This window comes from Scyliorhinus torazame, chromosome 7 (assembly GCF_047496885.1).
Source record: "Scyliorhinus torazame isolate Kashiwa2021f chromosome 7, sScyTor2.1, whole genome shotgun sequence".
Classification (NCBI taxonomy): domain Eukaryota; kingdom Metazoa; phylum Chordata; class Chondrichthyes; order Carcharhiniformes; family Scyliorhinidae; genus Scyliorhinus; species Scyliorhinus torazame.
In genome coordinates, this window is record NC_092713.1 from 255,496,531 (window position 1) to 255,517,873 (window position 21,343).

The window sequence follows — 21,343 nt, forward strand, 5'->3', positions numbered from 1 at the left end:
CGAAGGGCTAAAGGAGGAACAAAAGACCCAGGAGCGGGAGCTTCGGGTCGTGAAGGCAAAGGCAGCCGAGAATGAGGACGACATACAGGGCCTGGTGGTGAAGACGGAGATGCAAGAGGCACATCAGAAACGATGTGTGGAAAGGTTGGAGGCACTGGAGAACAACGCAAGGAGGAACAACCTGAGGATTCTTGGTCTTCCTGAAGGTGTGGAGGGAGCGGACGTCGGGGCATATGTGAGCACGATGCTGCACTCGTTAATGGGAGCGGAGGCCCCGGCGGGTCCGTTGGAGGTGGAGGGAGCATACCGAGTGATGGCGCGAGGGCCGAGAGCAGGAGAAATTCCCAGAGCCATAGTGGTGAGATTCCTCCGTTTTAAGGATAGAGAAATGGTCCTTAGATGGGCAAAGAAAACTCGGAGCAGTAAATGGGAGAACGCGGTGATCCGCGTTTATCAAGACTGGAGTGCGGAGGTGGCGAGAAGGAGGGCGAGCTTTAATCGGGCCAAGGCGGTGCTTCATAAAAAGAAGATAAAATTTGGAATGCTGCAACCGGCAAGACTGTGGGTCACATATCGAGGGAGGCACCACTACTTTGAGACGGCGGATGAAGCGTGGACTTTTATTGTGGAAGAAAAACTGGAATGAGCGGGTTATTAAAAAGAACGTTTGAACAAAGTGGTGGGGCGAATGTGGGGGGCAAAGAGGGGGGTTAAAAAGGGGGGAAAGAGGAGTTTTATGTACTAATCCTGCGATGTGGTAACTTTTCTCTCTTCCACAGGTGGTGATGGGGGGAGGAGGGGAGGTGGAGGAGATGGGGCGTTGGCCATTGGGGGCGGGGCCAAGGGAGAAGCGCGGGCTTGGTTCCCGCGCTATGATAATCATGGCGGGAATAGAGAAGCAGGAAGGAGGGGGATTCGCACGGTGCGAGCCGAGGTCACGGGGGGAAGCCGAGGTCGGCCAGAGTTTGCTGGCTTCTGGGAGCAACATGGGGGGAGTAATTACGCTAGCGGGGGATCTAGCGGGGGGAGTGGGAGGGGGGAATTACTGGGTTGCTGCTGCTGGGGAGAGGGGGGAGCTGGTATGGGAGGGGATGGGCGGGGGGGCACCGCCTGGGGGAGATACAGCTGCGTGGGAACCGGGTGAGGAGCTGGAAAAAGGTGATGGCTAATCGACAAGGGGGGGGGGGGGGGGGGGGGGTAGGAAGCCCCCCAACCCGGCTGATCACGTGGAACGTGAGAGGGCTGAACGGGCCGATAAAGAGGGCACGGGTACTCGCACACCTTAAGAAACTTAAGGCAGATGTGGTTATGTTACAGGAAACGCACCTGAAACTGATAGACCAGGTTAGGCTACGCAAAGGATGGGTGGGGCAGGTGTTCCATTCGGGGCTAGATGCGAAAAACAGGGGGGTGGCTATATTAGTGGGGAAGCGGGTAATGTTCGAGGCAAAGACTATAGTGGTGGATAACGGGGCAGATACGTGATGGTGAGTGGCAAACTACAGGGGGAGACGGTGGTTTTGGTAAACGTATATGCCCCGAACTGGGATGATGCCAATTTTATGAGGCGGATGCTAGGACGCATTCCGGACCTAGAGATGGGAAAGCTGATAATGGGGGGAGATTTTAATACGGTGTTGGAACCAGGGCTGGATAGGTCGAAGTCCAGGACTGGAAGGAGGCCGGCAGCAGCCAAGGTGCTTAAAGATTTTATGGAGCAGATGGGAGGTGTAGACCCGTGGAGATTTAGCAGACCTAGGAGTAAGGAGTTCTCGTTTTTCTCCTATGTCCATAAAGTCTACTCGCGAATAGACTTTTTTGTGCTGGGAAGGGCGTTGATCCCGAAGGTGAGGGGAACGGAGTATACGGCTATAGCCATTTCGGATCACGCTCCACACTGGGTAGACTTGGAGATAGGGGAGGAAACAGGAGGGCGCCCACCCTGGAGAATGGACATGGGACTAATGGCAGATGAGGGGGTGTGTCTAAGGGTGAGGGGGTGCATTGAGAAGTACTTGGAACTCAATGATAATGGGGAGGTCCAGGTGGGAGTGGTCTGGGAGGCGTTGAAGGCGGTGGTTAGAGGGGAGCTGATATCAATAAGGGCACATAAAGGGAAGCAGGAGAGTAAGGAACGGGAGCGGTTGCTGCAAGAACTTTTGAGGGTGGACAGTCAATATGCGGAAGCACCGGAGGAGGGACTGTACAGGGAAAGGCAAAAGCTACATGTAGAATTTGACTTGCTGACTACGGGCACTGCAGAGGCACAATGGAGGAAGGCACAGGGTGTACAGTACGAATATGGGGAGAAGGCGAGCAGGTTGCTGGCACACCAATTGAGGAAAAGGGGAGCAGCGAGGGAAATAGGGGGAGTGAGGGATGAGGAAGGAGAGATGGAGCGGGGAGCGGAGAGAGTGAATGGAGTGTTCAAGACATTTTATAAAAAATTATATGAAGCTCAACCCCCGGATGGGAGGGAGAGAATGATGGGCTTCTTGGATCGGCTGGAATTTCCCAAGGTGGAAGAGCAGGAAAGGGTGGGACTGGGAGCACAGATCGAGGTAGAAGAAGTGGTGAAAGGAATTAGGAGCATGCAGGCGGGAAAGGCCCCGGGACCGGATGGATTCCCAGTCGAATTCTATAGAAAATATGTGGACTTGCTCGCCCCGGTATTGACGAGGACCTTTAATGAGGCAAAGGAAAGGGGACAACTGCCCCCGACTATGTCTGAAGCAACGATATCGCTTCTCTTAAAGAAGGAAAAGGACCCGCTACAATGCGGGTCCTATAGACCTATTTCCCTCCTAAATGTAGATGCCAAGATCCTGGCCAAGGTAATGGCAATGAGAATAGAGGAATGTGTCCCGGGGGTGGTCCACGAGGACCAAACTGGGTTTGTGAAGGGGGAGACAGCTGAACACGAATATACGGAGGCTGTTAGGGGTAATGATGATGGCCCCACCAGAGGGGGAAACGGAGATAGTAGTGGCGATGGATGCCGAGAAAGCATTTGATAGAGTGGAATGGGATTATCTGTGGGAGGTGTTGAGGAGATTTGGGTTTGGAGAGGGGTATGTTAGATGGGTGCAGCTGTTGTATAGGGCCCCGATGGCGAGCGTGGTCACGAATGGACGGGGATCTGCATATTTTCGGCTCCATAGAGGGACAAGGCAGGGATGCCCTCTGTCCCCATTATTGTTTGCACAGGCGATTGAGCCCCTGGCGATAGCGTTGAGGGGTTCCAAGAAGTGGAGGGGAGTACTTAGAGGAGGAGAAGAACACCGGGTATCTTTGTATGCGGACGATTTGCTACTATACGTGGCAGACCCGGCGGAGGGGATGCCAGAAATAATGCGGATACTTGGGGAGTTTGGGGATTTTTCAGGGTATAAATTGAACATGGGGAAAAGTGAATTGTTTGTGGTGCATCCAGGGGAGCAGAGTAGAGAAATAGAGGCCCTACCGTTGAGGAAGGTAACAGGGGACTTTCGTTACCTGGGGATCCAGATAGCCAAGAATTGGGGCACATTGCATAGGTTAAATTTGACGCGGTTGGTGGAACAAATGGAGGAGGATTTTAAGAGATGGGATATGGTATCCCTGTCACTGGCAGGGAGGGTGCAGGCGGTTAAGATGGTGGTCCTCCCGAGATTCCTCTTTGTGTTTCAGTGCCTCCCGGTGGTGATCACAAAGGCTTTTTTTAAAAGGATTGAAAAGAGCATCATGGGTTTTGTGTGGGCCGGGAAGACCCCGAGAGTGAGGAAGGGATTCTTACAGCGTAGCAGGGATAGGGGGGGGCTGGCACTACCGAGCCTAAGTGAGTATTATTGGGCCGCTAATATTTCAATGGTGAGTAAGTGGATGGGAGAGGAGGAGGGAGCGGCGTGGAAGAGATTAGAGAGGGCGTCCTGTAGGGGGACTAGCCTACAGGCTATGGTGACAGCCCCATTGCCGTTCTCACCGAGGAACTACACCACAAGCCCGGTGGTGGTGGCTACATTGAAGATTTGGGGACCGTGGAGACGGCATAGGGGAAAGACTGGAGCCTTGGGGGGGGTCCCCGATAAGAAACAACCATAGGTTTGCCCCGGGGGGAATGGATGGGGGATATGGAATGTGGCAAAGAGCAGGAATAACGCAACTGAAAGATCTGTTTGTGGATGGGAAGTTTGCGAGTCTGGGAGCGCTGACCGAGAAATATGGGTTGCCCCAAGGGAATGCATTCAGGTATATGCAACTGAGGGCTTTTGCGAGGCAACAGGTGAGGGAATTCCATCAGCTCCCGACACACGAGGTGCAGGACAGAGTGATCTCAAAGACATGGGTGGGGGATGGTAAGGTGTCAGATATATATAGGGAAATGAGGGACGAAGGGGAGACTATGGTAGATGAACTAAAAGGGAAATGGGAAGAAGAGCTGGGGGAGGAGATCGAGGAGGGGCTGTGGGCAGATGCCCTAAGCAGGGTAAACTCGTCGTCCTCGTATGCCAGGCTAAGCCTGATTCAGTTTAAGGTATTACACAGGGCGCATATGACTGGAGCACGGCTCAGTAAATTTTTTGGGGTGGAGGATAGGTGTGCGAGGTGCTCGAGAAGCCCAGCGAATCATACCCATATGTTTTGGTCATGCCCGGCACTACAGGGGTTTTGGATGGGGGTGACAAAGGTGCTTTCAAAAGTAGTGGGGGTCCGGGTCGAACCAAGCTGGGGGTTGGCTATATTTGGGGTTGCACAAGAGCCGGGAGTGCAGGAGGCGAGAGAGGCCGATGTTTTGGCCTTTGCGTCCCTAGTAGCCCGGCGCAGGATATTGTTAATGTGGAAAGAAGCCAAGCCCCCGGGGGTGGAGACCTGGATAAATGACATGGCAGGGTTTATAAAGCTAGAGCGGATTAAGTTTGTTCTAAGGGGGTCGGCTCAAGGGTTCACCAGGCGGTGGCAACCGTTCGTCGAATACCTCGCAGAAAGATAGATGGAATGGAAAAAAGAAGGCAGCAGCAGCAGCCCAGGATCGGGGGGGGGGGGGAGGAGGAACCAGAAGGACTCTCAGGGTTGTTAATATATACTGTATAATATGTATAGGTCGTTGCGACAGATAATTATATATTGGACTGTTAAATTATATTTTTGGAGAGTGTTACTTGTGATAAGGCAGTTGCCAATTAGGGTTAGTTTTCATTTTTGTTATTTATTATTTATTCATTTTTTGTTTATAAAATAGGTCATTGTTATTTGTGTTGTTATAATATTGTGTAAAGGATGCACAATGTACTGTGTTGGTTGACCAAAAATTTTCAATAAAATATTGATTTAAAAAAAAAAAAAAAAAAAAAAAAAAAATTGTTGTAAAAACCCATTCAGTTCACTCCTGTCCTTTAGGAAACAAATCTGCCGATTTTACCCAGTCTGGCATACATGTGACTCCAGAGCCACAGCAATGTGGTTGACTCTTAACTGCCCTCTTAGTTCAAGGGGCAATAAATGCTAATATCCCATGAATGAATTTTTAAAAATAAGAAAGGCTTCCCTCAACATCCCCGAAAGAAGGAACTGCTAAGTAAGATTTCACTTTTTAAAACATTTACTGTAATGGTCAAATCCAAACTCAACATAAAGCAAGTATTAATAGGCAGAATGGTATTTCAATAGAAACGACAAAGTTTATTTTTAGTGGTCGACACATCTGCTTCAGCGACACTTCCAGGATAAATGTGGCACCATATGCCGTCTGTGTCGTTCAATCTCTACCTCTGGTACATATTTTTCCACTTGCTGGATTTGGCCCTCTGTCACTTTTGCCAGCAACCTACTTCTCATCTGAGGTCTCTGGGTGAGATCTCTGGACGTGAAGCCACGGACCCATTTTACGGTAATATAGTTACCCAGGATTTAGATATGGTTTTAATCCTTCTAACTTTTCCTGGGTAACTATACTAAAGAGAGTATACGCGGGCAGCATGGTAGCACAGTGTTAACACAGTTGTTTCACACCTCCAGGGTCCCAGGTTTGATTCCGACTTGGGTCACTGTCTATGCGGAGTCTGCTCGTTCTCCTGGTATCTGCGTGGTTTTCCTCCGGCTGCTCCGGTTTTCCCCCTCAGTCCAAAGATGTGCAGGTTAGGTGGATTGGCCAAGCTAAATTGCCCTTAGTGTCCAAAAACATTGGTGGAGTTTCTGGGTTACGGCGATAGGGTGGAGGTGTGTGCTTGGGTGGGGTGCTCTTTCCAAGGGCCGGTGCAGACTTGATGGGCTGAATGGCCGCCTCCTGCACTGTAAATTCAATGATTCTATGAAACTATCCAAAGTCTAGCATTTAAATCTGAGTTTCACACGGTTCCCAGTGCAGGGTAAAAGCCCATCAAAGTTTATATTTTCCAGGCAAAGGGCAGCACGGTGGCGCAGTGGGTTAGCCCTGCAGCCTCACGGCGCCGAGGTCCCAGGTTCGATCCCGGCTCTGGGTCACTGTCCGTGTGGAGTTTGCACGTTCTCCCCGTGTTTCCGTGGGTTTCGAACCCACAACCCAAAGATGTGCAGGCTAGGTGGATTGGCCATGCTAAATTGCCCCTTAATTGGAAAAAATTAATTGGGTACTCTAAACTTTAAAAAAAAAAAAAATTCCCAGGCAATTGTTATGTAGTCCTTGAATTGGACTTGCGCTGTTTATCTACAGCCCCCCTCCCCCACCACACACGTCGGCCGGCCGACCTACGCCACCCGAATTTCGCGACCCACCATTTTCATTTACCTTTAATGTGACGGGTGAGCCTGCTTGGTCCTCACAATCTCACTTGCTTTGTCATTCAATGTTGCATTTCTGATAATGACTTCAGCTGATGATTTAACATCTCGCTGCAGGCGTAGGAAAAAATCTAACTCGCCATGCCTTTCATTTTTCCCTACATATAACACACGTCAACTTTGCATCCTGATTTGTAGTGGCACAATTAATAAACCCATACCTCAAGTGATCATCTTTATGCTGCTTTGTTCCTGTTTTCAGAATCATCTTCATGGGTTGTTCACCAGAGGCCCTGGAGTACACACCAGCACTGCTAACAGGTGCAACATAGAGGAATCAATCACAGGCCCAGAACTTGTGACCTCCGTGTACAGGGCGCGTGACTTGCTCTGTCGCTGCTCCAGGCAGGAATACTCCAACGATTTAAAAAATATATAAATAAAATCCGCGTACTGACGTCAGGATGAGGCAGTCTGTCCCGCTGGACTCCTGGCCTGTGCACTGTTGAGGGAGAACGCATACGCAGAATGGCCGGCATTCTGAAAGCCAAATGTGACCGGCATTTTAAAAAGCCGGTAGTGCCATTGGGCACTACTTCCCGCAATTGAGAACGCCGCGACGTATGGCCCATGACCCAGCAGCAGGTCGTGACCCTGGGTTTTAAAGTGACTGAGCTGGAGTCTAATTGCTCCAGACTTATCTCACAACTTTACGACCCTCTTCCCAGAAGCTTGGCTTCACTTTAGGTTAAGGAGATATTTCATAAGTGCAATTTGTTTTTTACAAAGTAGAGTTCCTCACACCCACTCCTTAACTAACCTGACAATCCATTGCCCAGAAGAAAGAAAAGAACAACTTTAGAAAAACGGCAGAGACTAGAAACACAAAAAGCCATGTCATAATTGTGAAGGATTCTAAATTGTTGGATGAGAAAAGAGGAAAACTTTGCTCTTAAACAAGTCACAGGCAGTCAGATGAAGTCAAGAAAGTTACAATAAGTCCAGAAGTTACTTGCATAAATCCCCATGAAGACCCAACAAGACAACACCGGCTCATCAATTTTGAAACAGCCATAAAGTAAATTAAACAAATTATGTAACAGAGTAGTTCGGCGGACACCTTCCTGGCTACCACCAGGGTATGCAATGAGTAGACATGTACAAGCACAATAGTTACCTTTCCCTCTTCTATTGCAATTTCCAGCAGTGACTGGAAAATACTTTCTTCCTACTACAATCCTTTTGTCTGTTTTACAGCCACACCACATTTTTTTGAAAGGGATCAAAGGCTGTGAAGTGCTTTAGCACACCATCCATCAGACATTATTATTGATGACACAACGTACTGTGATTGGATTGCTTTTGAAATGGAATTGCGACGATAGTTATTCATTCACGTCATTTTGATGCCATTGTCTGCCATCCTAGCTCCCTTGGGGACAGGCACATCTGTCAAAGTTCAGAATATGCAGCTCTGGTTGCTGATTGAGGGGCATAGAACAATGTTGTTCATTAGAAATCACTGCTTTAGACATAGGCATGGCTACAGTGACTCTGTTTTAGCCACATGCACCAACTTTAGTAGAAACCAACTTTGCATAGAACACAAGTAATGTACTTAATGTTAATGTTTGTTCATTGTGTGACATTTTACAGCTTTGTATCTTCACTGAATTCCCCTGTTGGATTTTCATGATATTTTTCCCTTGTCAGTGGGCTAAATAAATTTGGAAAAATTAAGGAGGTGCGAGTTTTCCCAAAACTACAAATAGCTTCTTGTGGTTGGGCGGGGGTAGGGTGGTGATGGTTGGTGGTCACAGACCAACATGGATTCAGCCATTTGAAAGGTCTTTGCTCAGTTTAAAATGCTAGAAATAGCAATGAGAAGATCTATTTTTATAATAAAATGTGTTAGGACTTAGTCCCTCACAATGTTGTGACAAATAGGTGTTTTATGTTTTTTAATTGATCATCAATTTAGTGAGTCTTGTGATAAACATGTGACCAGAAGTGAGGTAACTGTCAAGCTGCCGAGAGTAGGCAGAAAAAAGGAGGGAGTGTGGAAAGAAGCAGGAGTACTGCTGAGTTGTGCCACTGACCACCAATTAGTGTGTCTGACTCTCTTTTTGACCTGTGTTGCATCCACTCATTTATATTTATTTATCTGATGTTGGTAACCATGTCATTGTGGAGACAGGTGCATATGTTTTGGGGTTTCTGGTTTCATTGCTGATCTGTCAGGTGTATTTGAATCTGACGGCCTCATAGAGGTTGGTTTATTGCACCTGAGTTTTGTTTGTTTAATCTTCATAATATCTCTCTGGGTTCCTGTCTTACATTTCTTCGCCCTACTTTGTTGATGGAAAAACTGTTATCGACTGACTGATTTTCTTCAACAAAATTCTCATTTGTTCTGGTCACGGGGGTTAGTAGCTTCAGAATTGCCAATGTCTGCAAGTAGACAATTTGTTTAAAGTTGTGGGTTGTAACAATGTTAAATTACGCAGTATGGAATTATCAAAGCAAAAGTACTTTCAGAATGAGATCAGTTTTCACATTGGTAATCTCAATATGACAAGGGACTGAACTGTTAATATTGTCGAATCTTCAAATAGAAAGGCTAATGATGCTTTTCACCAATCTCTACCAGGGTTCTCCATCGACCAAACGTCGTGGCCAGACATTACAGCCAATCATTGAAGGCGAAACGGCTCACTTCTTTGAAGCGATAAAGGTAAGGTTTCATTTGTATTCACAATGTATCAAGTAGAATCATTACTTGAGTAAAACTTTATTAGTTACACAATCTTCCAAATTGTTTTGGCGGTGGCAGTTTGTGAAATCCCATTGAACGTTTTGTTGACAGTGCAACAATACAAAAAAGAGAAGGTATATAAATTATGAAAATATATATCGTGAAAACTGTTGCTTAATCCCAGTTTAGTCATACTGCTAGTCGACACAGCTTGTAGATCGTATGGTATATACCAAGTAAAGAATAGACTGTTCACAATTCTGCTTTGGATTTTCTTTGAACGTGCCTGGTGTATACGAGACAATTATGACTGTGAGGCACAGTAAAAGATTTGTGGATCCTTTGGCAGAAATTTCTTCCATTCCTTGTCTAGATATCTGCCATATGTTTTCTGGGAAATTACATCTTGGGCTGAAGTCAAATTTCAGGTTAAGGTGTTTCCTAACAAAAATAACAACAATCCAGGATTAACTGTTGCTCCATGTGATGCTCGACTCCCAAACATGCTTACTGCTTTGTCAGTTGAACACCTTTAATTTTGACATTTTTAGAGGTTGATGATGTGATCTAAATCCACCAACTCGAGTTCATTTTTCAGGTAAAATTACCAAACCAAGAGTTGGAATTTGCTGTGGTAAATCTTCAAAGTAAAAAGTAATCTATTTTCCCTTTCCTACCTCTTCCTTCCATCACTATCCATTGCCCAGCAAAGCAAAAAATATAATTTATTTTTATGATGAAAAGAGGTGTGAAACGGAAGTTTTCTGCATAACTGCTTTGATTAGTTATAGTTTTGTTTTTGAAATGATGTAAGGAGGCACGTGTAACCCCAGTGAGAATAACCAGCCCAGTGATCGTGTAAAAAATATTAAAGATTGTTAAATAAATTAAAGAAACCTACACACTTAACAGGATTACAATACTGAAAAATTAAATATATGAATCACTAAACACAGTTTATGTTGAACGTATCCATTTTCCAAAATATATCTAAAATGCCTGAGCTCCTAAAGGCTACCCCTTTTGCCAAATAACATCCAAATTAAATACATCTACAAGTCAAATCCAATTTATAGTTGCCACACAGTACAAGGCTGATAATCTAGTCTTTTCCTGGTCCAGCAAGGATTTTTAAACTGCCTTTAAGAAGGTTTCTGCCATGCCTTGGTTCGAAGACTTGCCTGTAAATTGGCCTTTCAGGCTATTAGATGTAAAACTGGCCAGCCAGCTTCTGTGTGTGCGCTAGAAATGATACAATCTTTCCTCTTTGATTCTTCATTCCATATATTTGGCTGTCTGCCTCTCTCCAATTCCTTGATTCTATAAATTAGCATGTGTATACCTCCACTGATCGCTGTTGTCTAAGTAAACTGTTTCTACTAATAGGATGATTGACATTTGATCCTGTCTAGATGCTAATCTCACTACTGGACATCTCATGCTTTTTGAATGCTGGCCACTGCAATCGCTTGACAGATCTCTGTAGGCAGATCCTTGACACAGTCTAGAAAAGATTGATCTTGAGACCAGTTATTTTCTTCATCATGGAATGGATCTTCTGTTACTGAAATAAAATTCTCACCAATCATTAGAATTTTAATTGTGAAATTAATACTATACATGCACATTGATCAGCAAGTACCGGTTTATAGCTTTTTTTTTGTACTTTGTTTTTTAGGAAGAAGAGGAGGAGGATGAGGATGATTGTAATGTGACAGCAGACTTCACACTTACCCTAAGGCCAGACTTGCATGCTAGGAATTTTTTAGATCAGTTGGATAATGATCACAGCACAATTTCATCAGCTGTAAAAGAGACTTCAGTAAGGCTGAGTCTTGACCTAGGGGTATCAAGCATGCATGCTGCATCACTGTAAGTAAACACTAAAATATTTAAGTATCACATTTTTATGTGTAATATTAGATTCTTTGTTTCTATTGGTGGGAAGTGGAGTTGAAGAATTAATCTTCTTAATGAGAAGTGTCACAACACCCTGGGCTAGTGAGCGGTCAATTCCAGCCACTTGACCCAGAGTCGCAACACAGGTGAAATTAGATTTTGTTTAAAATAGCTGTGGTCCTTGGTGGAGCCCAATAAATTGAGGTCACCAGATTTGTAACTTTAAAACACAAGTAACCTTTTATTATTAAATATAATTAAATGGACAGAAAATGTAACTGACTGTGGTACCCCTTTCCCAACTCCATATACACCCTCTCTCGCTCTATACATACAGATCTATATACACACACATACATATATATATATATATATACACAGGCATAAACACACACACATAAATACACACACATAAATACACGCGCACACATAAATACACGCGCACACGTAAACGCGCGCTCGCACACGCAGGCGCGCTCACACACGCAGGCGCGCTCACACACACGGGCGCGCACACACACATAAACACTCACACACGCACATAAACACTCACACACACGCACATAAACACTCACACACACGCACATAAACACTCACACACGCACATAAACACTCACACACGCACATAAACACTCACACACACGCACATAAACACTCACGCACATAAACACACACACACGCACATAAACACTCACACACGCACAAACACTCACACGCACAAACACTCACACGCACAAACACTCACACGCACAAACACTCACACGCACAAACACTCACACGCACAAACACTCACACGCACAAACACTCACACGCACAAACACTCACACGCACACAAACACTCACACGCACACAAACACTCACACACACGCACATAAACACTCACGCACACGCACATAAACACTCACGCACACGCACATAAACACTCACGCACACGCACATAAACACTCACATGCACATAAACACACACACACGCACATAAACACACACGCACGCACATAAACACACACACACGCACATAAACACACACACACGCACATAAACACTCTCACACGCACATAAACACACACACGCACAAAAACACACACACGCACATAAACACACACACGCACATAAACACACACACGCACATAAACACACACACGCACATAAACACACACACACGCACATAAACACTCACACGCACACATACAAACAGGCACTCTCTCACACACACACACATAAACACACACACACACACACACAAACACTCTCTCACAAACACATAAACACTCACACACAAACACATAAACACTCACACACAAACACATAAACACTCACACATAAACACTCACACACAAACACACAGACAAACAACACAGGGGGAAGGATAATAAAATTAAAAAGATAAGGATCTTTGATTCGCTGAGATGTTTTCCAGTCAATGTCTTTCGAAGTTCAGGCTTTCATTTTGGTACTACTTCCTTTCAGACTTGAGATAGTTGTCTACTTTCTCTGCAGACTGAGCATCATTTCAGGTTTACAGCAAAGGGTGTTCAGGCACTGACTGCTTTCAGAACAATAGAGCAGTTCTTTCACTTCAGCAAGCAGGAGAGAGCACTTCTTTCACTTCCAAGGTCTAAACAGTTCTGGCAGAAAGCATCAAACGAGAACCAATCACTGACCGTTGTCGGGCAGAGCAACCAACTAGAACCTAGAACATACAGTACAGAAGGAGGCCATTCAGCCCATCGAGTCTGCACCGACCCACTTAAGCCCTCACTTCCACCCTATGCCCGTAACCCAATAACCCCTCCTAACCTTTTTTGTTCACGAAGGGCAATTTATCATGGCCAATCCACCTAACCTGCACGTGTTTGGACTGTGGGAGGAAACCGGAGCACCCGGAGGAAACCCACGCAGACACTGGGAGAACGTGCAGACTCTGCACAGACAGTGACCCAGAAGGGAATCGAACCTGGGACCCTGCTGCTGTGGAGCCACAGTGATAATCACTTGTGCTACCGTGCTGCCCAGCTAGTTAACCAATTGAACTGGCTTCCTCCAAAGCTGGTTCCTAATTGCTGCTGAAGGGTCTGGCTTCTCATTTCCAAAATACAAAACTTGGGAACACTGTCCTGGCAAGCAGGCTGTTTCAAACTTGAGTCTTTTGCTTAAAGGCACATCCCGATTATGGGTCCATAGACCAAAATAATAAAATAAATGGGAATAAAGGAAATAAACAGGGAGGACTCTTACGTGCCTCTCTCTCTCTTTCTCCCTGCCCCTCCCCTGTCTTAGAGGGATGAAACATCATTGCAAGGACTTTTCATCACAAGGTATGTGACCGAAACAGCAAAACACATCCATTCACCCTTCCTTTCCCCATATGTTCCACCAATCTTGCATCTGCCACTCATCAGCACTTAAACTCGCGACAATGCATCCACAATAATATTGTCCTTTCCAGGAATATGCACAATACTTATGTTGAAAGTTGCAACAATAAACTCCCAACTGAACAATCTTGCGTTCTGAGTTTTAAATTTTCCACAAACATAAATGGATTCTGGTCCCACATGCCCAGCTCATTGGCATCCGTGGCCATTTTAAAGGGTTTGGAAAGATCAGGGGCGGCCAACACTGGTTCGCTTACCAATATGGCTGTCAGTTTTGCAAAAGATGCTTGGCATTCTGCTTCTGCAGACCATACCATTTTTGCTGGTTTCTGCAATTCATTAGTCAAAGTTACTACATTGGTACTGAAATTAGGTACACATTTTCTATAGAACATGCTTAGACACTTCAGTCTACCCGTTTCATTTTAGGAACAGGGAAATCTATTAACGCCCTTACCTTGACTGCTCTTGAATATCACTTGTCCCTGTCCCACAATGTGCCCTAGGTAGGTCACTTTTGGTTCAGCAAACTCTCTTGGCCAAATTAATGGCCAATTCCCTCTTCAAATATTGGAAGTCCAGACTCCACAGGCTTGGAGGGCCGAGGGACCTGTTCCTGTGTTGTATTGTTCTTTGTTCTATGTATTCCTCTGCTGATCATCTTTCATTGGTAGTGCTAGAATTCCATCATATGACATGTTCACATCGACCATTTTATAAATGTGGAAATAAACATTTATAATTTTGACGGGCAGCATGGTTGGCACAGGCTTGGAGGGATGAAGGGCCTGTTCCTGTGCTGTACTTTTCTTTGTTCTTTGACACAGGTGTGACTAAAACACAGCAACGAGAAATAGTTTTGTAGATGCGAAGTGTATATAGATTTAAGACCTTCAGAATGGAATCGTCCCTGCTCATAGCCCCTCTTTAATCAGTGTTCCATTTGCCCCTTCTTTGTACTCACTCTAGATGCCTTCTTCCATCTAGCCTTCTCACAGAATTTTAAGGCATTGCATCCCATATGGAAACTAATCTGGTATCCTGACTGATCGGAAACTAGTTTTTTAAACCACATACCTATTGAGGATCTTTTTAAGCAACTAATTTTTACACTGCATTTTGAACTCTACCCGATTGCACTGGTTTATGGTATATTTTTGTTTAATGATATGAAAATGAGTTTGAGTGGAAATTCCATAGGGAAAATAACACTTCTCAGGAGCCATCTGTTGACACCCCAGTATTCATATGTGTTTTTTTTTTAAATTTAGAGTACCCATTATTTTTCTTTCCAATTAAGGGGCAATTTAGCATGACCAATCCACCTAACCTGCACATCTTTGGGTTGTGGGGGTGAAACTCATGCAGACATGGGGGGAATGTGCAAACTCCACACGGACAGTGACCCAGGGCCAGGATTCGAACCCGGGTAGTATCCATATGCTAATGTGTTTCTATCACAGAAGTAAATTTCATTTGTGCATGAACCAGGTATGTATTTTCGAATTGGTAAATCGGTTATTCAGGCAGTTAGCTGGTACATTCGGCTTTCAAAATTATATTGAGCAAGTCTTTTCTGTCAGCTTCCTAAACTTGATTACAGATTGAGAAATTTTGATTTTTGTTTTAATAGGCCAGAACTAATTGAACAACTCTGGAAAGCAAGAGATGAGAGAAAGAAATTGCGTAAGACACTGCGTGAATTTGAAGAAAAGTTCTATCAAAACAATGGAAGGTTGGTCTTTTATTATTTAATCATAAGAACATAGATTGAAAAAAGACTTTTACTCATCAATAACTGCATCCACATACAATGCACCTCATATAGTTTGTCATCTGTCATTCATTTGATTTCCTGAATAAAGTTTAATCTGCCCTCCACATAAAGCAGTCTCCTATTCCTTCCCTTGCTCAAATAAGGAACTAAAAGGCTGGTTTTAGCCACAAATCGGGTGGACAACCCGCCCCACCCCCATCCATGCTTAGTAAAATATTGTGTAATGACATTGGGTCTGCAATCCAACATCATCCCACCAGGCGAATGGATGCTGAAATCTGAAGCTCCTCTGTTATTTTGACATAGTTAGGCTATTGAGCTTGTTGAAGAGGCAAATTACTGCAATTTTACATTGCCCGCTATTTTTCATGGTCGCATGGAAAAAATGTTGGGAGTCGGTGGCACAGTGGTTGCCATTGCTGCCTCAACGCCAGTGTCCCGTGTTCGATTCTGGCCTTGGGTGACTACATAAGTGGAGTTTGCACATTCTCCCTGTGCCTGCATGGGTTTCCTCCAGGTGCTCCGATTTCCTCCCACAGTCCAAAGATGCGCAGGTTAGGTGGGGTTGCACAGATAGGGTGGTGGAGTAGACCTAGGTAGGGTGCACCTTCGGAAGGTCGGCGCAGACTCGATGGGCTGGAAGCATTCTATGAAATGTAACAACATCCTTTCAAACGTTATTTATGCCAGATATGAGGTGCTGGCTCAAGGGCAGATAAAAAAGCTTGCAGATGACACCATAGCTCAGGTATATGCAGGTTCTGCTGCTGAAGTTGTCAGCATTTGGCTGCTGGAAGATTTTATATCTTCACTGCTTTTAGCTTGACATTACAAATGAGGGTGAATAGGGCATCCAAACGGTGAGGACTCTGGCAGAGGAACCTGAGCTCTGTGATCCCATGTGGATTGTGCTCTCGCGGAGGATCCTCCAGTGAAGAGGAAATGAGGAGGAAAAGCCAAAGGAAGCTAACTGTCCAGGGACAGTTGCACTCCAGTCCAGGTAAGTGACTGCACAAGGTCCAGAACAAGACACAACAGCCACTTTGTGGTAGGAGAAGACACCATCTTAGAGTATCTACATGAACTGCCCTCAGCTCTTGAATATCAGTGTCGTCACAACCTGTGGGAGCCTATGTGAATTGCTAGCTCGGGTGATAATTTAAAATTGCATTGTGGCAACCCTATTCTCGTTGCTTTCAAAATGATTTGTGGTCTTGGAATATTTTGTGCATTGGAGTCATTCCAGACACTACCCAGTGATCTTTGCAGCTTCAGCTCACCATTGCATAATGGTAATCACGGATGCAATGTTTAAGCAAGCAAACCGCAGATGACTTTGGTGAGGCTTTACATGTATTGCCGAATTCCCCAAAGTTCAAGGTGTGATAATTGCACACATGTGCCCATTTAGGTTCCATTGGGCCAGCCTGAGGCATTTATCAATCGTAAAGGTTTTCATTCCATCAATGGCCAACTTGTGTGTGACTATTGTTGAAAGATAATGGAGGTGCACACCAGCTATCCTGGGAGTACTCATGACTCTTCCATCCTTAGGCACTTCCAGGTGCCACAGCTGTTCTGTCCACTAGAGCCATTGAAGAGTTGACTTCTTGGAGTCTAGGGATACCTGCTGAAGAGCTGACTCATGGCATGGGTAATAAATTCACGGACCAAGGCTGGGACACGTTACAAAGAGAGACATACATCTACCAGGGCCATCGTCGAGGAGACCATTTGGTTTGTTCAAAATGGACTGTGCAGGTGGCTCTCTGCAATATTCTCTAGCTGGCGTGTCACTACGTTTTGTGGTTTACTGCATCTTACACAGCCTGGCATTCCAGAAAGGAGGCCCTAGCAGAGGATGATCTAATGGGGTGAGCTCCATTTTATGACTGAGTATCTGGATGAGCCTGAGGGTGGGCACAAGGAGCCATTCCAGCCAGCAGAATCAGATGGCAGAGAGATGCTGGTGTTTCTTGTAATGCAAAGTTTTGCCTAGGAATGTGGAATTCATCAAACAAAAATATCTTTGTCTCACTCACCTCTTTTTGTAACTCCTCGGCGTCAAAGCTCGGGCTGGCTGTGCAGGTGAGGTGCCAATGGTGGAGCACAATATGAGGCTATTCGGAGCGGTCCACATGAGCCAAAACCCCCATTGATAGTAGTCAGTTAATTAAATTCAAAACAGGACCCCATTGTCTTTGTGAACTTGTGTGGTGCTGCCCGCTTACTACCGGCTGTGTGTGTGGTCTGGGTCCCTCAATTTAGCCTGACAGCTGGGTGAGGATTTAAAGCAGAAAGTGAAGGAATTGGGTGGTTTTTCAGCCTCAGGAGAGGCAAACTGAGTTAAAGATAGAATATGACTCTCTTCCTCAGCGTTCCCCATTCAGAAGGATAATGTGATCGGTGTGCACATATGTTATTTCTTTCTTGGCGAGGGTCCTTAATGCGAGACTGCTGGCACAATACTCACCAAAATGGAAAACGGTACTCTCACCTACTGCTGTTGCAATGCTTCAGTGTCAGTAATGGATACTGCCTTTTCTCAAAGAATGCTGTTGCCAGCTGTGGATTTCTCCTGAAGCTGCCGCCAACCCAATGCCAGTTTGTCTTTGAATGGGTGGCCGTGACTGAATTCCAGTGCGCGGTCGAACCCCATTCCCACCCTACACACCTGATTGGGTGCAGAGCCACATCTTTCTAATGCTAATTGTCCCTCATTCCCACTGGCGGCTGCTAATTGGCTGCCCAATGTTTGATTCACCATGGTGAAAGGACAGAAACAAGTGGACCACGCAATCCGTTCCGCCTCCCTCATCCTACTGGAAATCACAAAGATCCAGCCAGTAACACCAGAATTATTGAACTATTACAATATGTACCTCTGTGTAATATCATGCTATTGCTAGCTAAATATTCATTGTGCTGCTCGTTAAAGGAATTGATTTGGCCTCAATTGATATTGCTGGGAATTTGTTCCAGTAATGTCTGCTTGTGGCGCGCTGGTCATCCCTAATCTCGTTGAAAATTCTTAATTCATTATTCTTGATGTTTCAGCATTGTCAGTTATGATCAAAACTGTAGGTTTTTAATCTAAATATTTTTCCAGAATAATTGCATGAGATCAGAGCCATAACTGTTTTAGAAAGCTGCTATAGAATGTGATTACCACAGAACCTGTTGTCTGGTACATGATTAACATTCTAGAGCACATTGTAGCAGATCATGATTTTTAGGTAGGGTAGATGGTCTATTTTTTTTTAGCACCAACATTAGTGACTAATCAGTCTCTAACATATATGCTGGTAATAATATTAAGTGACCTTTTAGCACATTTATTGTCTCCATGCAGTATAAATTTAGACCAGTCACATAGATAACCTTTTTAGGTTTTATACATAATAAAATTGTTTTTCATTATGCAGATTTGGAATCTGGTTCACTTTCAGGACACAGTATGTTAATTTGTTTAATTAGCAATGACCAATAAAATTGGCATACAAATTACAATTGAATCTCATTTGCTTGAATATTCTAGGAATGTACAGAAAGAAGATCGTGCTCCAATGATTGAAGAGTACAGAGAATATAAACGCATAAAAGCCAGAGTCAGGCTTTTGGAAGTTCTCATAAGCAAGCAAGACAGAGCAAAATCACTTTAAGCTGGTTTGATGTTAATCAGTACTATTTTTACCATGAGCAATGCGTTGAACACTTTATCTTATGGAACTGGTGCTTGCCTCTTTTGTAACATAATCCTTGCCTAAAGCCAATTTGTGCACTTTACTCTGGTGCTTCTTACATAGTAACGAGCAACGGGTAAGGTTGTACCCCAAGATATGAATGGTAGATGGCTCCAGAGTATCTAAATTTGTACTGACCAATGCTTTGTCAGGCTGATGCATCTTGTTCTGGAATTGACAGTGGGTATTTACTGTGGGTACTTAAATGTTTTTTGAATTATCTTTGAAATACAGTATAGAATGCCAAGAATCATTTACCTATCCATAATCCATCTCCTAGATTTTAAGACTGATACAAAAAAAATGGATTGATATATTTATTTTGTTTCCATCTGTGCTTGCTGCATTGCAAAACTAGAAAATGCTGATTTATCCATTTCAGTTCCAGTATCAACATTTTCAGTTTGGACTTCAGTTGTCATTTGTAATAGAATTGTTGCTCTGTTCGGAGCAGAAAGGCAGAGCAGTGATTTTCAGTAGAATTCCTCTTAAACCATTCGTCATCCATTTTGTGACGTGGACGGAGTCTGAGCCAGAAAGTTGAGGTGTTATACCTGTTACACTTGCTGTACATAATAAATTGAAGTTGTTTGTTACTGTAGTTTGCTGTACACAATGGTACAGAAAGCACTAATATACAGTAAATGTTTACTAAATAGCTGTTACTTTTACTAAGTGTATTAACATTTCTGAGATTTTTCTGCAAATCTAAATATTGGCAGAGTTTGATTTATGAATGTGTTTTAATGCAAAAATACCTGCTTTCAGTATAACTTGTGCCACTTTTTACTGCTGAAGACTGCTTAATTGCAGGATGAGGTGTTAGATTTATTGTGCAGTGATCTTTTTTTAAAAACACTCTTTTGGAAACAATTTGAAACTTTTTTGAGTATCCTTGTCAATCAAGAAATAAGATGGGTTTGCTTTATAATACTATTTGTAACTGTGATATCGTTGCATGCACCTACTGTATGTGTAATTTAAGCAGCTACCATTTATTTTTTGCATGATTTTAATAAGTAGTACTTGCAAAACCTCTGAATGTAAACAGCACAAGGACCCTTTATTGAAAGCAGAAATTTAAGGTTGACTACAATCTTAGTTAGAAATATCCATTGAAAGATAGTGTGTACATTTTTGTACATGATTGGATTTGTCTTTGTGTAACAAAATGCAGCAAAATGGTTAGGCACTGTAGTATGTTGGCTATTCATTGTTGAAAATTACAATATTACTGCATTGCAATATGAAGACTTTAATAAATGCATGTCTCAGCACTTTCAGGTGTTTTCTTGTGTGCAAATATAGCTGTACCATGGTACATTTGATAGTAATGTATCATTTCCACACTTCAGTTTTAATCAGATTTTTTAAACCTGTAATTATCTGTATATTTTGGTATGTTGAAATTTTTAACCAATCTTATCCGCTCTTGCATAGTGATAACTTGCTTGATCCATATTTAGAAATTGCTTGCGCATTTGAGGATGAATTAGATTTTGCTGCAATATGTAGGGGAAAAAATCATAACAACAATAAAATTTAAACTGTGGAATAACATTCTGCTACATGTTGGATGTTTAAAGCAGTTTTTATTGCTTGGGATAAACCAATTTCATGTAACATAACTTGGATGCTAAAACTTCAATGTGCCACCATTTTTGCCAACCTGGGACTTTTGGTTTCATGTTATGGTGAGCGGTAGAATTTGCCACAATGCATGTTACATGTAGATTATTTATTTTGGAATTTTAATATATCACTTAGTTTTCCTAATATATTTGCTGTGTCATTTACTTTAATAAAGTGTTTCCTATATTAGTCTGGCATTTGATTGAATGAATTGACAGCTTATCAGATAACCAAAAGCAGTACCTACAAATTCAGCCACAGCGCATTATTGCAAATTTTGCCCTAAATTGGTACATTTGTTCTTGTGTTGTTTTGCATCGGGGTTGGATGTTGCAATATTTTTTTTTTAAATATGTTTTATTGAAATTTTTTTCCCAAACAACAATTTTTCCCCTCTTACAAAGCAATCACAACAATAACAATACAG

At 43.7% G+C, this 21,343-nt stretch overlaps 1 protein-coding gene across 7 annotated transcripts in view; it reads left to right on the plus strand.

The window, feature by feature from the left end:
* fam13b (family with sequence similarity 13 member B) overlaps positions 1-21,105 on the plus strand; it is a 190,423-nt gene extending 169,318 nt beyond the window's left edge. For all 7 annotated transcript variants that reach the window (XM_072512300.1, XM_072512303.1, XM_072512307.1 and 4 more), the window contains 4 exons: positions 9,386-9,469; positions 11,169-11,362; positions 15,398-15,499; positions 19,080-21,105. In XM_072512300.1, coding sequence (XP_072368401.1) covers positions 9,386-9,469; positions 11,169-11,362; positions 15,398-15,499; positions 19,080-19,203 — 504 coding nt within the window. In that variant the 3' untranslated portion in view covers positions 19,204-21,105. The remainder of the gene's footprint in view (positions 1-9,385; positions 9,470-11,168; positions 11,363-15,397; positions 15,500-19,079) is intronic.
* The last annotated feature ends 238 nt before the right edge of the window (positions 21,106-21,343 follow it).